The sequence below is a fragment of the Phalacrocorax carbo genome, chromosome 16 (genome assembly GCF_963921805.1).
Source record: "Phalacrocorax carbo chromosome 16, bPhaCar2.1, whole genome shotgun sequence".
Classification (NCBI taxonomy): domain Eukaryota; kingdom Metazoa; phylum Chordata; class Aves; order Suliformes; family Phalacrocoracidae; genus Phalacrocorax; species Phalacrocorax carbo.
Genome location: NC_087528.1, coordinates 6,100,764 through 6,119,810, shown reverse-complemented (window position 1 = coordinate 6,119,810; position 19,047 = coordinate 6,100,764). Strand labels below are relative to the sequence as shown.

General features: G+C 49.9%; 1 protein-coding gene across 3 annotated transcripts; it reads left to right on the top strand.

Annotated features, from left to right (window-relative positions):
• Positions 1 to 402: 402 nt before the first annotated feature.
• On the top strand, positions 403 to 17,384 carry CACNG5 (calcium voltage-gated channel auxiliary subunit gamma 5). 3 transcript variants are annotated; one of them, XM_064467064.1, is made up of 8 exons: positions 403 to 557; positions 5,223 to 5,295; positions 5,521 to 5,854; positions 12,626 to 12,860; positions 13,607 to 13,693; positions 14,446 to 14,586; positions 15,229 to 15,374; positions 15,783 to 17,384. In XM_064467064.1, the coding sequence occupies exons 4-8, from the start codon at positions 12,653 to 12,655 to the stop codon at positions 16,038 to 16,040; spliced, it is 840 nt and encodes a 279-aa protein (XP_064323134.1). In that variant the 5' UTR covers positions 403 to 557; positions 5,223 to 5,295; positions 5,521 to 5,854; positions 12,626 to 12,652; the 3' UTR covers positions 16,041 to 17,384. The 3 variants fall into 3 exon arrangements, with proteins under 3 accessions (XP_064323134.1, XP_064323136.1, XP_064323135.1); XM_064467066.1 differs by lacking the exon at positions 5,223 to 5,295; XM_064467065.1 differs by having other exon boundaries at positions 403 to 5,295.
• The last annotated feature ends 1,663 nt before the right edge of the window (positions 17,385 to 19,047 follow it).

Sequence of the window (19,047 nt, the reverse complement as noted above, 5' to 3'; positions counted from 1 at the left end):
AGAAGTGTGTTTTTCGCAGGGAATGTAAATGTGCTGGACGTCAGGGGCTGCCCGTGTTTTTCAGTGTAGTGAAGCCCTTGGAGAGGGGAGTGTGAATTCAAGAGAGGCTAGATGAGGAAAAACCTGGTCTGGTTGTTAAGTGAAGTACAGTAGGGAGGAAAAAAATGCTGGATCATGTGTTACCATATGAACAGGCGAAAGGGGCCGTGGAGCCTGTCTTCGCTTCTCCACGCGCTACTTATTCATACCCTGTGAAAGGTGGTGAGACGTGAAATGTGGTATTTCAGCCACCGCAGCAGCGAGCAGGGCGGGTTTCCGACACGCCGTTCAGCTCTTGATTAATTGCTTGGCATTTTGTAAAACTTCATCAACCCCTGACGTGTAATGCTTTTCACAGGTTTTGGGTTGGGTCTTCCAGGCGCAGAGCAGCAGGAGGCTCCTCGGCGGCGCCCGGAGAGTGGGTCTGACCTGCAGCACCGCTGTCCCCACCGTGCCCCTCGCACTCCCTGAACCTCTGCGGGGGAGAGGGCGATGAAGAGGAGGCCTCGCTGGAGCTGGTAGGTGGCCTCCACAGTGCAGGTGAACCTTTGGGAAGGGCAGCAAGGGCATTGCATTCACTGAAAATAGCACTACTTTAGCAAGAACGTCGAAAAGGAGTATTTCTGCTGAGTTTTGTGCAGTAGAAGCGGGTGCTGCTGGCGTGACCGGGCAGGCAGCTTTGCTGGAGGAGCGTTCCCACACTTCCATCACTGCTGCCCTTCGGTTTCACGGGTGCCATGTGTTTGGGTTCCCTTTAGAGGTTCATCTGCTGCTGGATTTTAGGGGCACGGTTTGTCTGTCACGTCACGACCCACGTAAAAAGCCAAAGTGCAGGAGAGTGGCTCTCAGCAGCCCGTCCCGCTGCCATCACGCCTTCCCTTGGGTGCCGTGCGGGTGCTCCACGTGGTGTCCAGGGGACAGAAATGCTTCTGTATGTTTATTTCTCCAATCCCTTGCTGTATTATTGTAGCTGTTGAATATATTCATTGAGCTGAATGAATCCCCACCTGGCAGCATCTGTACCGCAGCATTTCTAGCTCAGCTTCATTTATGGAGAGGGAAGGGAATATAAAATATGAAAGGGAAATGATGCACAAGCCCACAAGAGGCTTCAACGGTATCGGCAAGCTGTGAGCTGCGCAAGTGTACGGCTGGAGCGAGCGCCAGGAGCTTTTCATAAGTCGGCTGGGAAGATTTAAAGCCCTTGGTTTTAAGGTGGCATTTTTAAAACAACTGGATGATGGAGTTTAGGACCAAAGTTATTTGGGAGTCTTAATGTCACTGAAATTAAAGGGGATTTGGGTTCTAGATGTGCTCTAGAATCAAAGCCACATCAATTTTATCGCTGTATAGCCACAAACTTCTGATGTTTATAGTAAAACATTTACTGGGAAAATGGAATTTGTCAAAGGACCGCATCATCAGGCTCAGAAAATGGGCTGTTACAGATGAGTGCAGTTTGTGTCTGGTCCCTTTGGAAGACAGGACTTGCAGCTTTTCCTTTATTGTGAGGGAGGTATCGTTGCTCATCAGTGAAAAACCTCGTCAGAGCAGTGCTCAGGGCTGCGCTGAGGGGGGTTATTTGAGCAGCACAGCAGATGGCATCTACTGACCCAAGACAACTTGCGGATAATTCACTTTCCCAGTCTGTGCCCGTCCAGCGCTGCTGGGTGACGTCCCCGTCTGCAGGGAGCAGAGGCTCAGGTCTGCCAGGGCAGGACCTTGCTCACCCTCGAAGCCCTACAAGTGGGCAGCCCCATGGCCCTGGCTTCTCCCCAGGAGGGACTAAACACCTGGTTACAATAGGTGTCCCTTTCCTCTGTGGCAGCTCTGGCTGGGAATATCTCTGCTCACTCGGAGAGGCACGGGTTCTGTTTGGTAGAGGTGGCCTGAGCATGGGGTTGCAGCAAGGTCCCGGATGGGCATCTGTGTCCCCCCGCTTTCTCCAGCCAGCAGGACAGCAGACAGCAGAGCTGTGAGCATGGTGGGTAGAAACCTCCCCTTTTGCAGCAGTCAGAAAGTTGGGTGTAGAGACTCTGTATTGGTTTGGTTATTAAAAATTCAGCAACAGAATCTGATACCATAATGCCAAGCCTTGACGAGACATTCCAACCATCACTAAGTCACACGCAGGTAGGAAGAGTTTTCCAGTCCTCCCTTTCCCAGGGCAAAGTCACTCCCTGGGTGCCATGTCCCAGGCAAAAGCTGAGCGCTCTGTTTGTCTGTAAGGATTAGCATTTCAGGGACTGAGATACAATACATCACAGGAGAAACATTTTCTAACTATTTGGGAAATACTTAACTGAGGTGGTGCTCAAGTTGGACAGCACAGACCGCGCTGGAGCCAGGTGAGAGGCAGCGATGTGGGGGCCCACGGCAGGTGCTGGCACAGGGAGGGACAGGAAATCCTGGAGCATCGTTCATCAGTTCTCACGGAGTTACAGACCGTGCACATCCTGCTTGTCACAGCTAAAAGGCGACTCGGAGCCTGTTTTCTGAGAGACCTTCCCAGGACCATGGCAGGGCCTGGGTGAAGCCGTGGTAGGACTGGCAGCTGCTCTGCCTTCAGCTCCTGCCTTTTACCTGAGTCAGGGTGGATGCCATTGCTTTTTACAGGTACAGAGAGCTTTGTCTTTGGCATTGCCAAAATACCTGACCCAAGCTGGGGCTCTGCTTTCCTTTCTTGCCATCCCCAGCTTCTCTCGTGTCAGATTTCCCCTGGTTCCCGCTGCTGTGGTGGCTGAGCAGTGGTGGCTCCTGAGGGGATGCTCAGAGCTGCACTGGCTTTATATTCAATAGAAAATGGTCCTCTCTTGGATGTTGTTTGGAGTCCCTGGAAGGTGCAGATGGCCAGAAGCAACCCAGCAAACCCAGCCTAGACAACTGGGTGATTTGGAAGGTTATGTTAAATCCTTTCAATGCTGGAGCTGCTGCTTGGGAAGCAGCATGTCTCTTCTGAAGCACAGTAAAGGTGAGCTACAGGTGGGAAAGAAATTGGGACAAAACTGCCCTGTTCTATGCAACAACTGAGGGAGGGTGGGGATAGCTGAAGAGGAAAGCAATGTCAGCATCATGTGTGTCAACTGTTTTACAGTTCTTACTGTAAAATATCTTGCAGACCACATGGAGAAGAAACATCAGGTCATTATATAGGTGGTAGGAGAGGGCCTGCTGGGTGGTTGCCGCAGGGACCAGCTACACACAGTCAGATCAAGTTTCACTTGGTAATGGGCGCTGGCCTGGGGGAAGGATGGAGGAGTGAGCCCAAGTCTATTCCCTGTCCCCGCAGACTCTCCCAGGACATGGCTGTGCTCCCCTGCACTGACCAGGGCAAGCAGCCCGTGTCCTGAGGCCATGCCGGGCTTGGTACCAAGCTGTGCTCCTCTAACTGGGTCGTGCTGCCTGTGCCTGGTCTCAGGCTGCTCCATGCCCTGCACGGTTTTTCCTATCCTGTCTGCTGGGACATTTCCAGTTAAATCCTGGAAATGGCAATGAATCTTGCTAAAATCAGGGGAGGAGAAAGTTTAATATCTCCAGTGATGTGTAAATGCTTATTATGTACTTTAAGATCACATAACGTGACTATTAAATCCAACAAGCTACACAAAGAAAAGACATTTCCTATGTGAAGATAGGACCAAACTTCTGCAGCTGCTCATCGTCAGACCTGGAAAGCTGGTGCACGAAGACACCACCACTGGCATCTGAGGAGCTGTGACCCAAACCACATAAGCAAAGCCACGTGGAGCAGCTGTTGTGTCTGGTAACTGGGTTTAATGGCAGCCACGAGTGGCACTTGGGTTAGTAAGATGTTTGCCTGAGGTGTGGATGATACAGTCCTCCTCAGCTTTCTTTATGCCATGGTTTCATACTCGGAGGCTTTGTGGTAAAGCTGGTTTCTAAGCGGGGAAGGGGAAAAGCAGCCTCCTGGCTAACAAGGCGCCTGCTTCGTGCTAGCAGTCATGTTTAATCACGCCGAGGGACAGAGGTCTCAGCAGCCACGGCCAGCACATGCCGCCTGCCCAATGCACCGCTTGTCCGCAGCCTTCGGCGTTCAGAAACGCCAGTGGCGCTCCAGGGATTTCTTGCTTTCTCTCATTTATCACACTGAAAATGTTCATAAAAACACTCCAGCTGCCAGCACTGGCGAGAAGAGCTGCAGCAGCGGGGGAAGACCTGTGACGGGCTGCCCTGCCTCCATGGCACGGGTAACCAGGGCTTGCCTCTCCCTGCCACCAACACGGGGGAGGTGGAAGAGTTTTAATTAGCTCTTAATGCTATTTTTTACCTCCTGGCGCTGCTTAATTTAGCTCAAGCTGACATGCACTGATCATTAAGGGGAAAAGAAGGAAGCGGGGGAGTTGGCCCCTCTCTGCTGAGCAGCCTGGTGGGAGCAGCCTCATCTCCTGAAACCTGGGCTTTAACTGGGGCTTGTTCCTAGACCTTCTGTAGCAGTAAAAGTTTATAGCCCAGAGAAATTTCATGCGCTGCCATTCATAATTCACGGCTCCTGCAGGGCTGAGGGAAAGGCTTACGCTGCATTTGTGGGTTCTGTTCATACCCACTTCAGTTTAAAACAACATAAATATCTTATGGAAAAGGTGCCTGAGATCTTCAATCATGCTGTGAGCTGCCTTGCTGCTGGAATGACACAGAGACCTTGAAAAGCCATCATTGTGCAAGGAAGAGGCTTATTCTCCTCTTTTTAATATACAAGGCCGTTGCAGGACTTTGTGCCATTTTAAATGACCATGGAAGTGAATGAGAACTAACTGTTAAAGATTTAATATTCCCCTAGACCAGACCAGCCTTGGTCCTGGTGTGAAGGGGATGCTGGCAGCTGAGCCAGCTGCTCTCCTCCAGCCACTGCATACGCAGTGAGATTACGTTGCCTTCTCTTATCCCTGCTGCTGAGTTTGCTCAGGCTCCCTCTGCGCCAGCCAAGATGAGCAGGAGGAAGCACTACACCAAAGCCAGAAGAGGGTCACTGGATCGTCAGGTTACTGGAGTTTATGTATTTAGGATCTGAAGTACAACCTGCAGTGTACAGCACGCAGGGGTTAGTGGGCAAGCACTGCTCCGCGCGGCCCATAGCAACGAGGTTTCTGCAGGTCTTATAGCAAAGTCCCCAGCCGGTTTGTTTTGCAGCACTAGATATTCCCCCTTTTATTCTGCCTTTGTAGCTCTTTGTAACAGAGTATTGAAACCAGCCGTTTGACTCATGTCCCTGACTGCGAGCACTCTGACACGCTGCAAGTAGGTGAATATTGTATGTCAGCTTTGATATGCAGAGGGTGAGAGGGCGTTGGGAAGGGATCTGCAAAGGAAAGGGATCTGCTATTTTTAGTGGTGTAAAATTTGAAAATATACATACATATATATAGTTTAGACCTGGAGGCCTGGACTTGGGTGCATGGGCTTTAGCTGCTATTTCCCTCATGAGAAATGTACTTTGTGTAACAATTCTCTACAAAACCACAGGGTAGGAGCTGCCGGTGCGTGGAAGCACAGACCTGCCTGCTGTCTGCCTGTCCCTGTGTCCCAGCCTTGCGCACCCCTCATGTGAGTTGGTTGGAGGCGGAGAGCTGAGGCTGCACCGTCTCGTGCGGTCCAGGACCTCTCCCCTGCCCACTGCCAAAGCCACCCAGCTCCCAGCTCCTCCCAGAGCCACGCAGCAGCTGCAGCAGCCATCGAGGACCCTCCTCGCTGTGACACTCGCCTCACAGTCAGCCTGCCAGCACCTGGGCTTCCCGCCTTCACAGGAACACTGCAGGTTCTGCTCGCCAAAACATTGCTTCAGCCAGGGTTAGAAGAGGTAAGAGCCTTAAACGTCAAGAAGAAAGGAGACACGTGGGCGGGATGTGCTCTGTATGAGGTCTGGGGGGGATATTTGTGGATCCAGAAAGACCACGTGACGGAGCACTAGCTGTATGCACAGGGGCTGTGCCAGCAGCGCGTGAGCCGGGACCGGCGAGGCTGTTTGGTCGATGATGTTCTTTGTTGAAAGTTGCTGGTATCATCCAAAGCCATTAGTGTGAATGAGCTGGAGCGGAGCCATCGCCCCAGTGAGCAGGGCGGCGCGGACACAGCAGAGGTGGCTGGTTCAGGAAAGTGGCTTGTAGAAGGCTGTGGTAGGGAAATAAATCTCCATTGAGCTGCTGCGACCTCAGGAATATCATTTGATCTCCTTGCATATGGTGCTGGAGCTGAAGGCGGGCTCGGTTAATCAGTAACAACCATCCTTGCAAACTTGGCCCAGGCAAACATGTCAGGTTTTGAGCAGTCCACGGCAAAAAGACCAGAGCATGGTAAAGAAGGCAAGGGAAGAGCAGCCGTGGGTCAGCCGTGGGGATTCACTAAGCAGGCTGTGGGTTCAGTAGAAAAATATGGTATTTTCCATACAGCATTTCCTTCATGCTTGCACTGCCATGAAAGTCTTTTTGTTCAAGCTTGAAAAAATAACTTGGATAAGAAATGAATCATGGGAAATGCCAGGGAAAAGGGGGATTTCTTGGAAAAATTATGGAAGTCAAGTTTAAGAGAAAAATCCCAACTAATCCTGCTCATAAAATCAGTCAGTAGTGAGCATTACAGTGTGTGGAGGTCACACAGCGTTTCTTCCGATTATTTTTCAGGTGTTCCTTGTGTCTGTGACAAGCAAAACTAACAGGATTATGATTGCTGTGGCTCAATCTAGGCTCAAATAACTCATAACCAGCCATCTTTTGGGTTTGGTTTTTTTTTTTTTTAAATAAAAGCCTCTCTGGTTCAAGAGCCTGTTAGCCCAGTGCGCTTGATTGATTCAACGCTGCTGTTTCTGTCTGGCTGTAATGGCAGCGCTGCTTGCGGGGCTGGCTGTGCAACGCCGCTGTTAGCAGCCAAGGGGAAGCTTTCAAGTCCAGTATTGATCCTTTTGAAGTTTATGGCTGTTGGTAGTTGCAGTTACTACTGCTTGTTCAAACTGCCGTGAGATGGACTGTTTCATTTCTTAATATCAGGCTAAACCTCCTCCACATCAAAAAGATTTATTTCTGTGCTTAATTTTTCCAATATATAATTTCTCTCTCAGAAATTGAGCTGACACATCTGTATGACACTAACGCAGCTCTGTAAAGCTGCATTATATATTTCCGTCCTTCCCATGCAGCACGTGAGGTGGCGGGTGCCGGCAGCCCAGGACAGGGCTCCTGGCAAACCACGTCCCCTTCGGCCATTTCCCTCTCAGCGATGAGCCCAGCAGGTACTGCTTTTCTCTGCAGCCACCCCTGCTCTCCAGCTACTACATGGAAGCAGAGAAGTCTTGTGTTTCTCTCCTGCCTGAAGTACACCTTTTCCAAGCTTCAGGAGGGACTGTTGCTTCCCAGGTGGTAATTCCAAAACTAAAACTATCTTTCCCAGTCACCCAATTTTCCAAGTAAGGCTTGTGGAGCTGCTTCTCCTGGGTCCTAGATGGAGCAGTGGGCAGTGCCCACACCATCTTCTCCTCTTCCCCTCCTCTGCTGAGCTGCATACACCCAGCTGTGGCTAAATTCATCTCACTGTGTGCTCCTCACACTGGAAAAACCTTCGCTGCAAAGTGATAGAGCATCAGTTTGGGTCAGCTGGATGCAGGCTGCGTCTTGCATGCACTGTTTTAGGACTGAAGCATTTGTTCCCCTTGGGTGCTCCATAAGCAAAGTGGGAACCGCTGTACTCTCTGAAACCACCTTTCTATTCCGTTGTGGTAATTAATGACAAAATTAGGCTTTTCTGGCTTTGCCACGAGGCAGCCAGGGCGGCATGGCGCTGTCTGAAGGAGGGTGACAGCGCGGCAGCGGCCTTGGCCAGCCCCCCGGCACGGTCCTGCCTGCCCGACCACTGCCGGCTTTGAGAAGTTTAGTTCTGAAAGAGCCACTCTCCTTGACCTATTTAATTTTGCCCATGTTCGTGGCCTGCATTGTGTCCTGACGAAGAGATTGTGCTGCTTGAAGGCCCTTTATTTTTAGCCAGCCCAATTTTCTTGTCGCAGCTTAGTGAGAGCTGGTCCTTTCAGTTCAGCTCCACCACAGCTCACGCTCTCCTGCGTTTGCCAGCTCTTACCCAGGTCCTTGATGTTCTTAGTGCATCGATCGCTCGCTCAGTGGGTTTCCTACTCCCCTTCCACCAGGCTTCGTTCCTCCTCCTTTATGTTCTGCTTAGCCTCTCCCACTGCTCCAGGACCACGGCTTAATTTCTGATTTCCCTTGGCTGCCCTTGGCTTGCAGCAGGGACCAGGCTTTCACAACCACAGAGGCAGGTCGCCAGGCTTGCCCTGGATCCCAGCACCCCTCCACAAACTAAACCTTCCCTCCCGTCTGCTCCGATAACCTTGGCTGTGCTTTCCCTCCTCACAAATGTCGGGAAATTGGAAATGATGCCCTAGCCACGCAAAAATCAATAGCTGCCTGCTTGGCCTGGCTTAGCCCTGCTCTTTCTACCTTTACGCAGGGTAGGAGGGAGCATTGTTTTCTGCTGAACTCAGAGCAGTGATTTATTGATACGCCCCATCCTGTCCAGGCAGCTGACCAGCAATATATTTATTTTAACCCGGCCCATCCACGTACCCCAGAGCAGGGGCTTGTGCTCAGTGTTAGTTCACGGAGGGGTGGGCTCAGAAATCTGGACCAGGATAATACTTTCTGTGACTGTGGAGCGATAGGTAAGGACTTCAACTCATGCCTAGAAGTGGGTGAACTGTGTTAGGAACAAGGCCAATATTAATTTCATTTTCCAAAGGGGTCAGTCCCGGCAAGGGCCATGTGCAGTTTCCATCAGAAGCTATGGCTCCAAGACAAAAAGAAATTCATTATGAGGACTGCAGATTACATTGCAGGCTGCCTTTATTATTCCCTGGACTACTACCAGAAGGCACAGTGTGATCAAAAGAGCAGGAAGAGCTCTAAGGTCCTATTTCTTGGAAATCTTTGGGGCTATATTCATTTAATTTAAAATACATCTCCTGTTGGAAACTGAATAGCATCACCTTTTCAGCTGTAGGAAGCATAACACAATAGGTAAAGGTTACTGGGGCCTAAATCCTTGCTGAAAATCAAGGCTGCTCCTGTTTGTGTCCTTGAAAAATCTTTCTCTTGGGAGCCCTGCTAATTCTCCAGGTGCTGGACATGGAGGAAGGTTTGCTCCGAGCAGCTGCACTGCACCATCGCTGCCTCCTGTCCCCACCACATCGGGCTCGACTTTTATGTGCCAGCAAGACTGTAATAGGGATCGCTCTCTAATGCAACCGTGATTACATGGAAATTGAAGTGTGAGAGAGAAAAGAAATGAGGCAATTGAGAGGCATGATTCTGACGCCCGCCCCCTCTTCCTGCCGCTAGCGTCGCCCCAGTAACCAGTATAAATGATGCCAAATGGGTATATTTTCCAGTGCCTGGTGCTGATGAACAACAAATCACAGGAAATGTTTAGCTGTTTCCCTCTGAATGACTTTATCTGGTCTTTCACATACTCCCTACTTTGATTTTTGGCTCCTTATTAACAAAAAAATGTACAGGGAGTCTGTTTGTTGATACATGAGCCAAGAATAGATTCCAGCTCCTTTTACATTTTGGCACCAAAATGCCAAGAGGGATGAGATGCCCTGTAGTAAACACTGTTCATTTTGAGGCGGCAACTAGGAAGTATGGCTCTGAGGGAGAAGAACGGATGATCCAGAGGATCTTTGTTTGGCCTGACCATATTGCTGGATCACATGAGATCTATAAAGAGCTGGGAAATGGCATATTGCCATCCAGTGAAGGGGTGAAGCGGGGTCCTAACACCTGCAGCTTTGTGCTGGTCTCTGCCCCTGAGAGTAGGGTTGCTGTCAGGCTGTCACGGCGCAGGGCAGCCTTTGCAGGGCATGCTTCTCTACCCCATAACTACTAGTTCTTCTTCAGCTGTTGCCTCCTAATTCCTTAGAAAAAAAAAAATTAATAATAACCTGGGCATCTCTTCTGCACATCTCACTCCTCATGCTCCGAGCAGGGAGGTGTCCCTCCTGGGAACACATCCTGTTTTTCTTGAGCTGAGGGAAATATTAAATAAGAACATTAAAAATGAGGCTTGTTAGCAAAGCCAAAGGTGGAAAGCTTGCAGTAGCATGAGCTGGAGCATTTGCTTGGGCTGTCTGTAAGTGACAGCACTCCCTTTCCCGTAGGTCGCTGCCTTCTGGGAAATGGCTCGGTGTGAACGTAGGAAGAGCCAAATCCTTAATTTCATATGGGAGAGAATTGTCAGAACTGTTGCAGCGCTTGAGGGTGCAAGTACATCTGCTTCCTACCAAGATGTACTTGTCTGCTTTGGACTGAGGGTAGGATGCGATAATAAGTGTCTCTCCCTTTCTCTCTTTCGCTCAAGAATTTGCAACTCTTCCAGCAGCATTCCCCACTTTTCTTTTTTATTGCCTCCCAGAGCAACGAGCTAGAGGTGCAGAGAGGCCTTGAGTGTTGCATCTGGTCAGTAAATACAGTTATTTGGACTCCACAGTAACTACAAGTTTCCTTCCCGTCAGCCTTGTGTGAAACTTGCTGCAAGGTCAGCACAGGACCGGGCTGCTGGGGAGCTTGGTGGTGTGCATTTGTGCTACAGACGTGCCAGGGGTGGGCACTGCAGGAGCGCAGAGCTGCCCGAGAGAGCTCGGCTCGCAGGCAGTTCAGCGGCAAGAAATAACTATCACTGTCGTCGTATTAATCATGAGGGAACTTTGGCAGAACATTATCTTTGGAGGCTTTCGAGTGTAGAAGTGCAAGCTGTGAGGACTTTTAGCATTTCAGAGAGTTGCTGCAAGGAAGTAAGTATTAATATACTTACCTCAGAGGTACAAGAAATAAATCCCTCCTCCAGTCTGCTCACCCGCCTGGGCAGGTCAGAACAGCAAGCCGTCATCTCCCCGCCCAGGCAGGAGCCACATCTCCCCATTTAATCACTAAATCCCACCGCCAACAAGACCTCTCTTCCAAAGACCCCGCTCACCAATGCGAGCCATGATAGCAAACACCGGCCGAGTGCATGTATGGTGGAGCTATTCCTGCGTAGGTTCAAAAGCTGACGCCCAGGGAGGCGCACGACATACGTGCCCCAGCTCTACTGTTTATCCATCATTATTTTGGGAATTGGTGTTTCAAATGAACAGTGTGTTTAGGAGGACTCTGCCCTCCTTCCCAGGCAGTGGGACGCAGTGGGGGAATGCCGTGCTCTGCCCCCAGCCCTCTCCCAGATGTTGTCCCTTGAAACTTCACGTGGTGTGAACAAGGCTCGTGCAATTTTAAAGGGAGCCTAAGGAAGATGCGTCCTGCTGCTACTACGTTAAATATGGTAGCTTTTGTTGTCGAGCTGGATTTATATTTTTTTCCCCTTATTGTCTGCAGTGCTGAACAACAGCAAAACGTGCCTTGGAAAATAGACGTGACACGGCACTTACTGTGATTCATAGCGCCTTTATAAAAGCAGTCAATATTGCTATCTGCCTAATTTGCACTCCCCGGAAGACTGTCTCTTTTGTGTGTATCTTTTCCTTCTTGCCCTTATTCCTCTAATCTTTCATTTATGTGGCTTTTTCCCCCCCTATTAATTGCACTTTTTCTTTGCTGCACCAAGAGCTCTGGTGACATTTTATCAGTCTGCAGGGCACCATGAGAATTGCTAAATTCCACAAATTAGTGAGAATAAAATTTAAAAAAAAAATTTCCATCCATAAGTGACATGGAAGATGATGGAAGTGTTTTTTGCCTCCTCCTGTAATGTTTTCCCAGGGCCTGACTGCAGCTCTCTGGCCCCATTTCGCTGCCTCCCCTGAAGCACAGCCCCGTTTGGGCCAGTTCAGTCTCTGCGTTCAGCCGACACCGGTGCTTGCAGCTCTGATCCAGCAAGCACAATAAAAAGTAAAAAAAGGCAGGTTATTGTGTCACACCACTCTGCTTTGACGCATTTGATGATGTCATTCAGCATGCATAAATGTAGCATGGTTTTTGCAAAAACAGGATCTTGACCCCCTAGTGGGTAAATCTTACCCTGGAAGAGGAAGAATGGCAATACTGGGGGGAGCGGGGTGGTGACCAGAGCTGCTCGGGAGGGCGGTTCGGTCTGGCAGCTGAAAGTACTTTTGTCGATCTGTTAATGCAGTGAACATGAGCCTCAAGAGGCTCCTGTGCCGAGGAGATATGGCTGGTGCTGCTGCCCAGAGATAAGGCTCAGAGGACGGCAGCTGCTGCAGTTCAGCTACGTCCTTGGGGAGATGAGCGCCGGCTTTGGCTGGAGCAGCAGGAACTCACCTGCAGCAAATAAAACAGGAGCCGATGAGCTGCTCCCAGCCATCCCACGCTGCTCCTGCCCTGGCACCAGCACCCGGCGTTCAGCACGTCCGCGAGCCCTGGGCTGGCGTGGGGCAGCAGTCGGGTGGGATTTGGTTCAAACCCTCCATCTGTCAGGGCACGCCGTGATTGTTTTAATGGCTTATTTCAGCATGACCTAAATATGCAATTAAGGGCAGAGAGCAAAGCTTGGACACATCCATTCCCCCAAAAAGCAGTAGACAGCTCCGTGCTGATGGCTATGTCCCCTCTCCCCGCAGCTGTCCCCACCGCCGCCTCGGCCCCCCATGCTTTTGGGAATGAGTGCCTGTGGCAGGAAGGCGCTGACCCTGCTCAGCAGCGTGTTCGCCGTCTGCGGCCTCGGCCTCCTGGGCATCTCCGTCAGCACCGACTACTGGCTCTACCTGGAGGAGGGCATCGTCCAGCCCCAAAACCAGACGGCGGAAATCAAACTGTCGCTGCACTCGGGGCTTTGGAGGGTCTGTTTTCTGGCAGGTATGGGCTCCCTCCCAAAAATGTCCCTGTAAGGTGATGTTTGCTGTGTGTCAGCTTCATACCATGGGAAAGAGCTGGGGAAAACAGGGTTTTTAGAGGCTGTACCCATCTTTGCTTCCAAAGTTAGGCACAGCCTGAGTAATGACATCACCCCATGCCCAGCTCTAATAGTCAGATGGATAAAAGTGCCTTTGCACGCAGGCTTTGGGTGACTTCGGTGCTGCTGTGCCAGACCCCGCTGTCCCCCCACCCTGCTCCATCCGAGCGCCTTGGGCTGCAGCTCAAAACTTTCCATTTTGTCCCTGTAACATTTAGATTCAGGTCAGCTGGACCGTTCCCTCCGTACACGCCAAGTTTGATGAAGTGACTTGGCTGCAGGGACGGAGTTGAATAAAACCCAAGGGAATGGGAATCTCAAAGTGACCGACCTGAAATGTCACAAAGTTTCAGCTGCTACTTTGAAAAAGCTGGGGGAGCGAGGTTCTGACACCGCCCCTGGGGTGACCTTAAATCCTCTGGCTTCAGGGTCCATGTTTTTGTGTACAAGGGAGTCCTTTTGTGCAAGAGAGATGGTAGTTGAGAAATGTCTTTCTTCAGCCCCAAACACTGACACCCCAGATGGAAGCAGCACTAAAAAAGCAAGACTGTTTTTATGCATGCACTGAAATTAATTTTAAAACCACTCTCTCCTCCACCAAAAATAAACAGACATACTGCAGGTGTGACTTGGTCTGTGTCTGCCGCAGGTGAAGAGCGTGGCCGGTGCTTCACTATCGAATACGTCATGCCCATGAACATCCAGCTGACATCTGAATCCACAGTCAACGTCCTGAGTAAGTTGTTCGATGGGGTCTCGCTCTTTGCATCCTGCAAAGCACCAAAGGGTCACTAGGGGTCCCCCCAAGAAATCCCCTTTGTGTCCTTGCTGGAGAAGCACCTAGTTCCTTGACAGTGCCACCATGCAAGGATGTAACTACTTTTTTAACTATGTGAATTACCCAATATGCTCATAAGCTTTTGGGGACATCCCTTCCTAATGGCAGAGGCTCTAAGCTGTACAGTTTCCTGTCACTGGCTATTCAGCGCTGATGTTTATGGAAGTGTTTGGCTTTATAGTTGCCTCCCTGTAATTTGCAGCTGTATTTATTCTGTAGCAGTCAATTTTACACATTGCATAGTGTGATAAATTGAGGATGGAGTGTCACAGCTCTCACAATGAATTCTTCAGTCATTTCTGATTTAATAAATAGATTTGTCCAGGAAACAGTTGTGCAGTGAAGCTAGAGAAAAACACAGGTTCCAATAGGTTTTTTTCCCCATGTAACACTTCATGTAGAAACCCTCAGAAATTCAAACACTAGCAGACGTTTCCGCAGCCAGCCAGAGTTCCCTCTTTACTCAGCTCGTTAGCACAGAGGGAAACCCCTGCCAGGGCCTGGGGAGCTGTGCAGGGGCAGCCACATTAACCAGGAGCGAGGAAGGACACGACGTGGTCAGAGAGCACCAGGGCTGTAGCCGTCCCACCCACCCGAGCCCATTTCTTGTGCTATGTGGGCAGGATTGACCTCTGCTCCTCTCCCACCAGAGATGATCCGCTCTGCCACCCCCTTCCCTCTGGTCAGCCTCTTCTTCATGTTCATCGGCTTCATCCTGAGCAACATCAGCCACATTCGGCCTCATAGGACCATCCTTGCCTTCGTCTCGGGGATATTCTTCATCCTGTCAGGTGAGCTTTGCTAGCCAGGTTTTCTCCTCAAAATCCTTGAGCAGGGAGCATGTTTGCTTTCGCAGCTGCTGGTGCTCTCCTAACCCACTCGTGGTGACTCCTCGTTGGCGTGACCACCCGCGGGGGCTCCCGGCTCGGCCCCGCAGCCTGCTCGGGCTTTGCAGGATGGAAAATCATGTGGTGCAAAGCTCGTCTGTGGCAGTGGTGAGGAGATGTGGGGAAAAGCACCCACCGCCCGTGCAGGAGCGGGTGCTGGGGGAGACGATGCCTCTCATGGTACGTCCGTTGCAGGAGAGACCTGAAACTTCAAACTTCTCAGCCAAGATGTTTTTACATGAGACAAGTGAATGTTTTATTCATGGTGTTGTGCTAGTGTTAAACAAATAGCTGTGACAGCCGAGCTTTGAAGCCAGCTCCTACCCGGTGCACACGGACTTACTTGAGCAGGTGATGGTTTGAGTGAAATGAGAGGAGTGCCCTGGGTTAGCTCAGGAGGAAAGCAGCCTCTTTCCCCAGTTATTTCAAGCACACTTCCACAGTTTTACACTTCTACCCACAAGTCAGGTCTTAAAGGGAGGTGCTTCTTCAGCAGCTTCATCCCTGAAGCGTTTCCCGCTGTCCCTCTCCTCGGTTTCTCCCCAGGTCTGTCCCTGGTGGTGGGGCTGGTCCTCTACATATCCAGCATTAACGACGAGATGCTGAACAGGACCAAGGACTCAGAAACATTCTTCAATTACAAATACGGATGGTCGTTTGCCTTCTCTGCCATCTCGTTCCTTCTCACGGAGGTACTCGGGAGCTGTCACTGTAATGAGTGTATCCCGTTCCGGGGGGGCAGGGAGGCACTGAGGCTGTGGGCAGAAAGAGGGCTCAGATGGGGTTTAAGGGTAGGCTATAAGAACAGATATATAGTATGGTGGGAAACATATACAGTGAGGACAGGCACCAAGCCTGGAGCACTGATGGGGCATTTGATCACGATTTGATGCCGAACATGGATGCAGAGGAGGAGACGTGGTTGTGCATGTTATTTACTGCAGGAACCCAGGGCACAGGGCAGTGAAGTGACTGTCTGGGAGCCCTTGTGCATCGTCAGCAGAGCAAAGAAAGCAATTTATTCTTTGGTTCTGTTTTGTTGGTGGTGGAGAAGGCAGCTGTTAGCAGGGTGGGCGTCAGGCTGTGTCTCTCCCCTGCAGAGCGCCGGGGTGATGTCTGTTTACCTGTTCATGAAGCGATACACGGCCGAGGACATCTACCGACCTCACCCCGGCTTCTACCGTCCCCGTCTGAGCAACTGCTCCGACTACTCGGGCCAGTTCTTGCACCCGGACGCGTGGGCGCGGGGACGCAGCCCCTCGGATATCTCCAGCGAGGCGTCCCTGCAGATGAACAGTAACTACCCGGCTCTGCTCAAGTGCCCCGACTACGACCAGATGTCCTCGTCCCCGTGCTGAGCCCGGCCACCCCTGCACCCGCTCCCACCCAAGAGCCGACGGTCGCCACCTCCTGACGCTGTCTTTTTTCTTTTTTTTAGGCCACTCTTTCAGGGCAAATCTCTATTTATGGGAGCATAAATATAACCAGAGAGATTGGTTATATAACCAAAACATAACCCAAGCAATTGGGATATTTTCCTTTCTTTGGTGTTTTTGGTTCCTCTCTTATTCTTCCCTGCATAACTAAAAATCTCTCCAAAGCGCTCTTGTTTCAGCTCATCCTACTGAGCAAACAGCAGTTCTGCCTGGGGGATAAATTCAGGGCTGGACCTGAGAGCAGAAAAAAGAAAATAGAGTAGAACTAAGGAGAAGAAAAAAGTGGGGGTTTTTTGGTTTAGGTAGACTACAAAACTTTCTGCATTTGCGTGTATCATTTAATTACAGATTTATCAGCCTAAGCCAGCAGGCGTAAAAGATTTGTGTAAATTTCCAAGAAGTAGCCACTACTAGAAAAATACAAATTTTGTCCTGATTGATATCTCTTGCTGTTGGATATCACTTCTAACTAGGCTGCAATGGGAAATAGCCATCTTTCTCAACTATACCTCAGCAGGCTTAGACATAAGCAGGTGGTTGTTTCTCTACAGCCACTTGCAAACTGTTGCTTAAATATCCCATGCTACACTGGAGGCACTACAGCCCTGGGGTGTCTGGGCTGTTGGGGTGGCTCAGCACCCAAATTTACTCCTCCATCCCTGGAGACCCATGGAGGTCTGAAGAGTCTGGGAGAATTTCAGTGCAGCATTGAGTGGAAAAACTGCTGAAAATTTTCCCACAGGAAACATTAGGCACAGGATTTAGGGGAAATTATTGCCAGAAGTGCAAGTTATTTCAGTAAAAAGCGAGTTCGCAAACCAAACGCAAACTTTACAGTGGTGCAGCTAAAGTTAATGGCACTAGTCCACCATAGCAAAGTAGTTGGCTTATATTTCATTTTTGGCAAGAAAATGGTATCTTAGCTGCTTTGTGTGTGTGTATGGACCTTCTTTTGAGGTTTCATTTTAAAATTTCATATGATGCTTTAGCATTTTGGTCTTAGAAGACTTGACAGCTGCCAGGGTGAGAGCATCACTGATTGAAAATGAAGGGCAGGGAAGGAGAAGGCCGCGTTCCCTTGTGTGCTCCTGTGCAAGCTGCGAGCTTGTCCCCTCTCAGGAGAAAGAGCTTTGTTCAAATTTTATTTCTGTTCTTGTTATTTTAAATCTTTCTGCAAAATTCCTTTCTGCAAAACAAAACCCTCCAGGGGTTTTTGGTATATTTGAGCTTGTTTTGTCTTACTGTAATTAAAACAAATAGAATACACGCACTTTTAACCTCATTTGTAGCATACCATGTAATGAATTTTGTTGTTATTTATTATTTATAAACTGCTCCGAAGTAGGGTCCAAGTCCTGGCGCAGCATCGACTCTGACGCCTGTCCCGTGGGACCTCACTGCAGGCAAACCTTGACCGGGGTTATTTCCTCTCCAGTTCCTTCAGATAAGCAAGTAACGTGTATCTAGTGTATATCTAATGTCACTGACACCTAATTTGTTAAGTTTTAAAACCAGGGCATTTTTTTGTAGTCACAGTTTTATTTACCCTTAGTTTTTATATTACCCCCAAGCATCTGTTTTCTCACTTTAAAATCCAGTTTGTAAGTGCTACATGACAGGTTTGCTGCTGGGAAGGTTCAAGCAATAAAGCACAACCCAGCCCGACCATGCAGCGACAAAGTTTGCTGGTCCTCATCTGTTCGCCCCACCCAGACAAACCATCGGTTTTCCACTAGGATCTCCGTTCAGTGTGAATTAGGCTCCAAGAAAGTGCTGGAGTTCACAAGTGACGATCTTGCATTTCCCAGAGCCCGCTCTAGTTTGCTGGCCTTGATGTTAGTGTTTTCTGGTGGCTCAAAGATAGTTGCCTTTGCATCTTCCCCGTGATGGATCCTTTATGTTCTCAGCCCTTCTTGGAAGGGAGACCTTCGGGATCACCAAAATTGCTGATGCCCAGAGGCGCAAGGGCTGTCCCACACAGCTACATTCCTCCACACTGGGGAGTCATTTAGTGCAGTTAATCCTGTGCAGCACCATGAGACCTCCCTGTCCCCAAATGGAATTTTCCTTTGTACTGATTAAATACAGAATTATTCATTTTATAAATTAAAATGTCTGCCTACATAAGCAGAAGACGTGAAAAAAAAACTTCATGCCTTCCTCAAGGCCCCAGAAGATTTAGCAGAGTCTAGGGGCAAATTAGAAAAGTAATTATTTTAATTCATTGGAGAAATTGTCATCATGTGGCTGCATTTGTGAGCCCAGGAGTTCACACATTTACGCAGTGAGAACAAGCCCTTCGTAAGTGCAGGACTGACAAAATAAATCTGTCAAAATAAGTGCTGTTGGTTCAGTAAATGCTGGCGTTGGGCAGGCGAATGTGGCGCTTGGTAAGGCAGGGACAAGTGGGTGTGCTGCCGGATGGCATTGCTGCCCGTCTGACAGTGCCCGGCATGACGGCAGCTCTCGGTGTGGAAGGCTATGGGCCTCTAAATGCAAGCATCACACCTTCAATGACTGTGGAGAAACTTCTCCAGCGCCCCTGAAGCACGGAGACACGGGTGTGGCGTGGGCAAGGTGCCGGGGTGAGCTGCAGAGCCCAGCCAGCCTGCGAGGTCGTTCTCCCCGAGCATCCCCCCGCGGCTGATGTTCACAGCAATAAGTGCTCAATAAGTGCTTGACAATTGGACTTGATGATCCTAGAGGTAATTTCCAACCTTAATGATTCTGTTTCAATAAATAATTGTAGTACCCCCTTTGGACACCTACTCATTTAAACCCCTCTCCTAGTCCTCTGGCATGGTTTCACCCCACCTTAATCTCTGTTATGCCACATCCTTCGCTCCCTGAATAACGCTACTCGGCTGCCTCCTTCGGTCCTTCTCCCACCCATTTCGGTGACAGCCTTGCACTGTGTCCTTTCTGTGTC

Excerpts from the sequence above, each read along its gene's own strand:
- CACNG5 (XM_064467066.1), top strand. The coding sequence starts at position 12,653 with ATGCTTTTGGGAATGAGTGCCTGTGGCAGGAAGGCGCTGACCCTGCTC. Across the intron at positions 12,861-13,606 it reads GAGGGTCTGTTTTCTGGCAG|GTGAAGAGCGTGGCCGGTGC; the intron begins GTATGGGCTCCC and ends TGTCTGCCGCAG. Across the intron at positions 14,587-15,228 it reads GATATTCTTCATCCTGTCAG|GTCTGTCCCTGGTGGTGGGG; the intron begins GTGAGCTTTGCT and ends GTTTCTCCCCAG.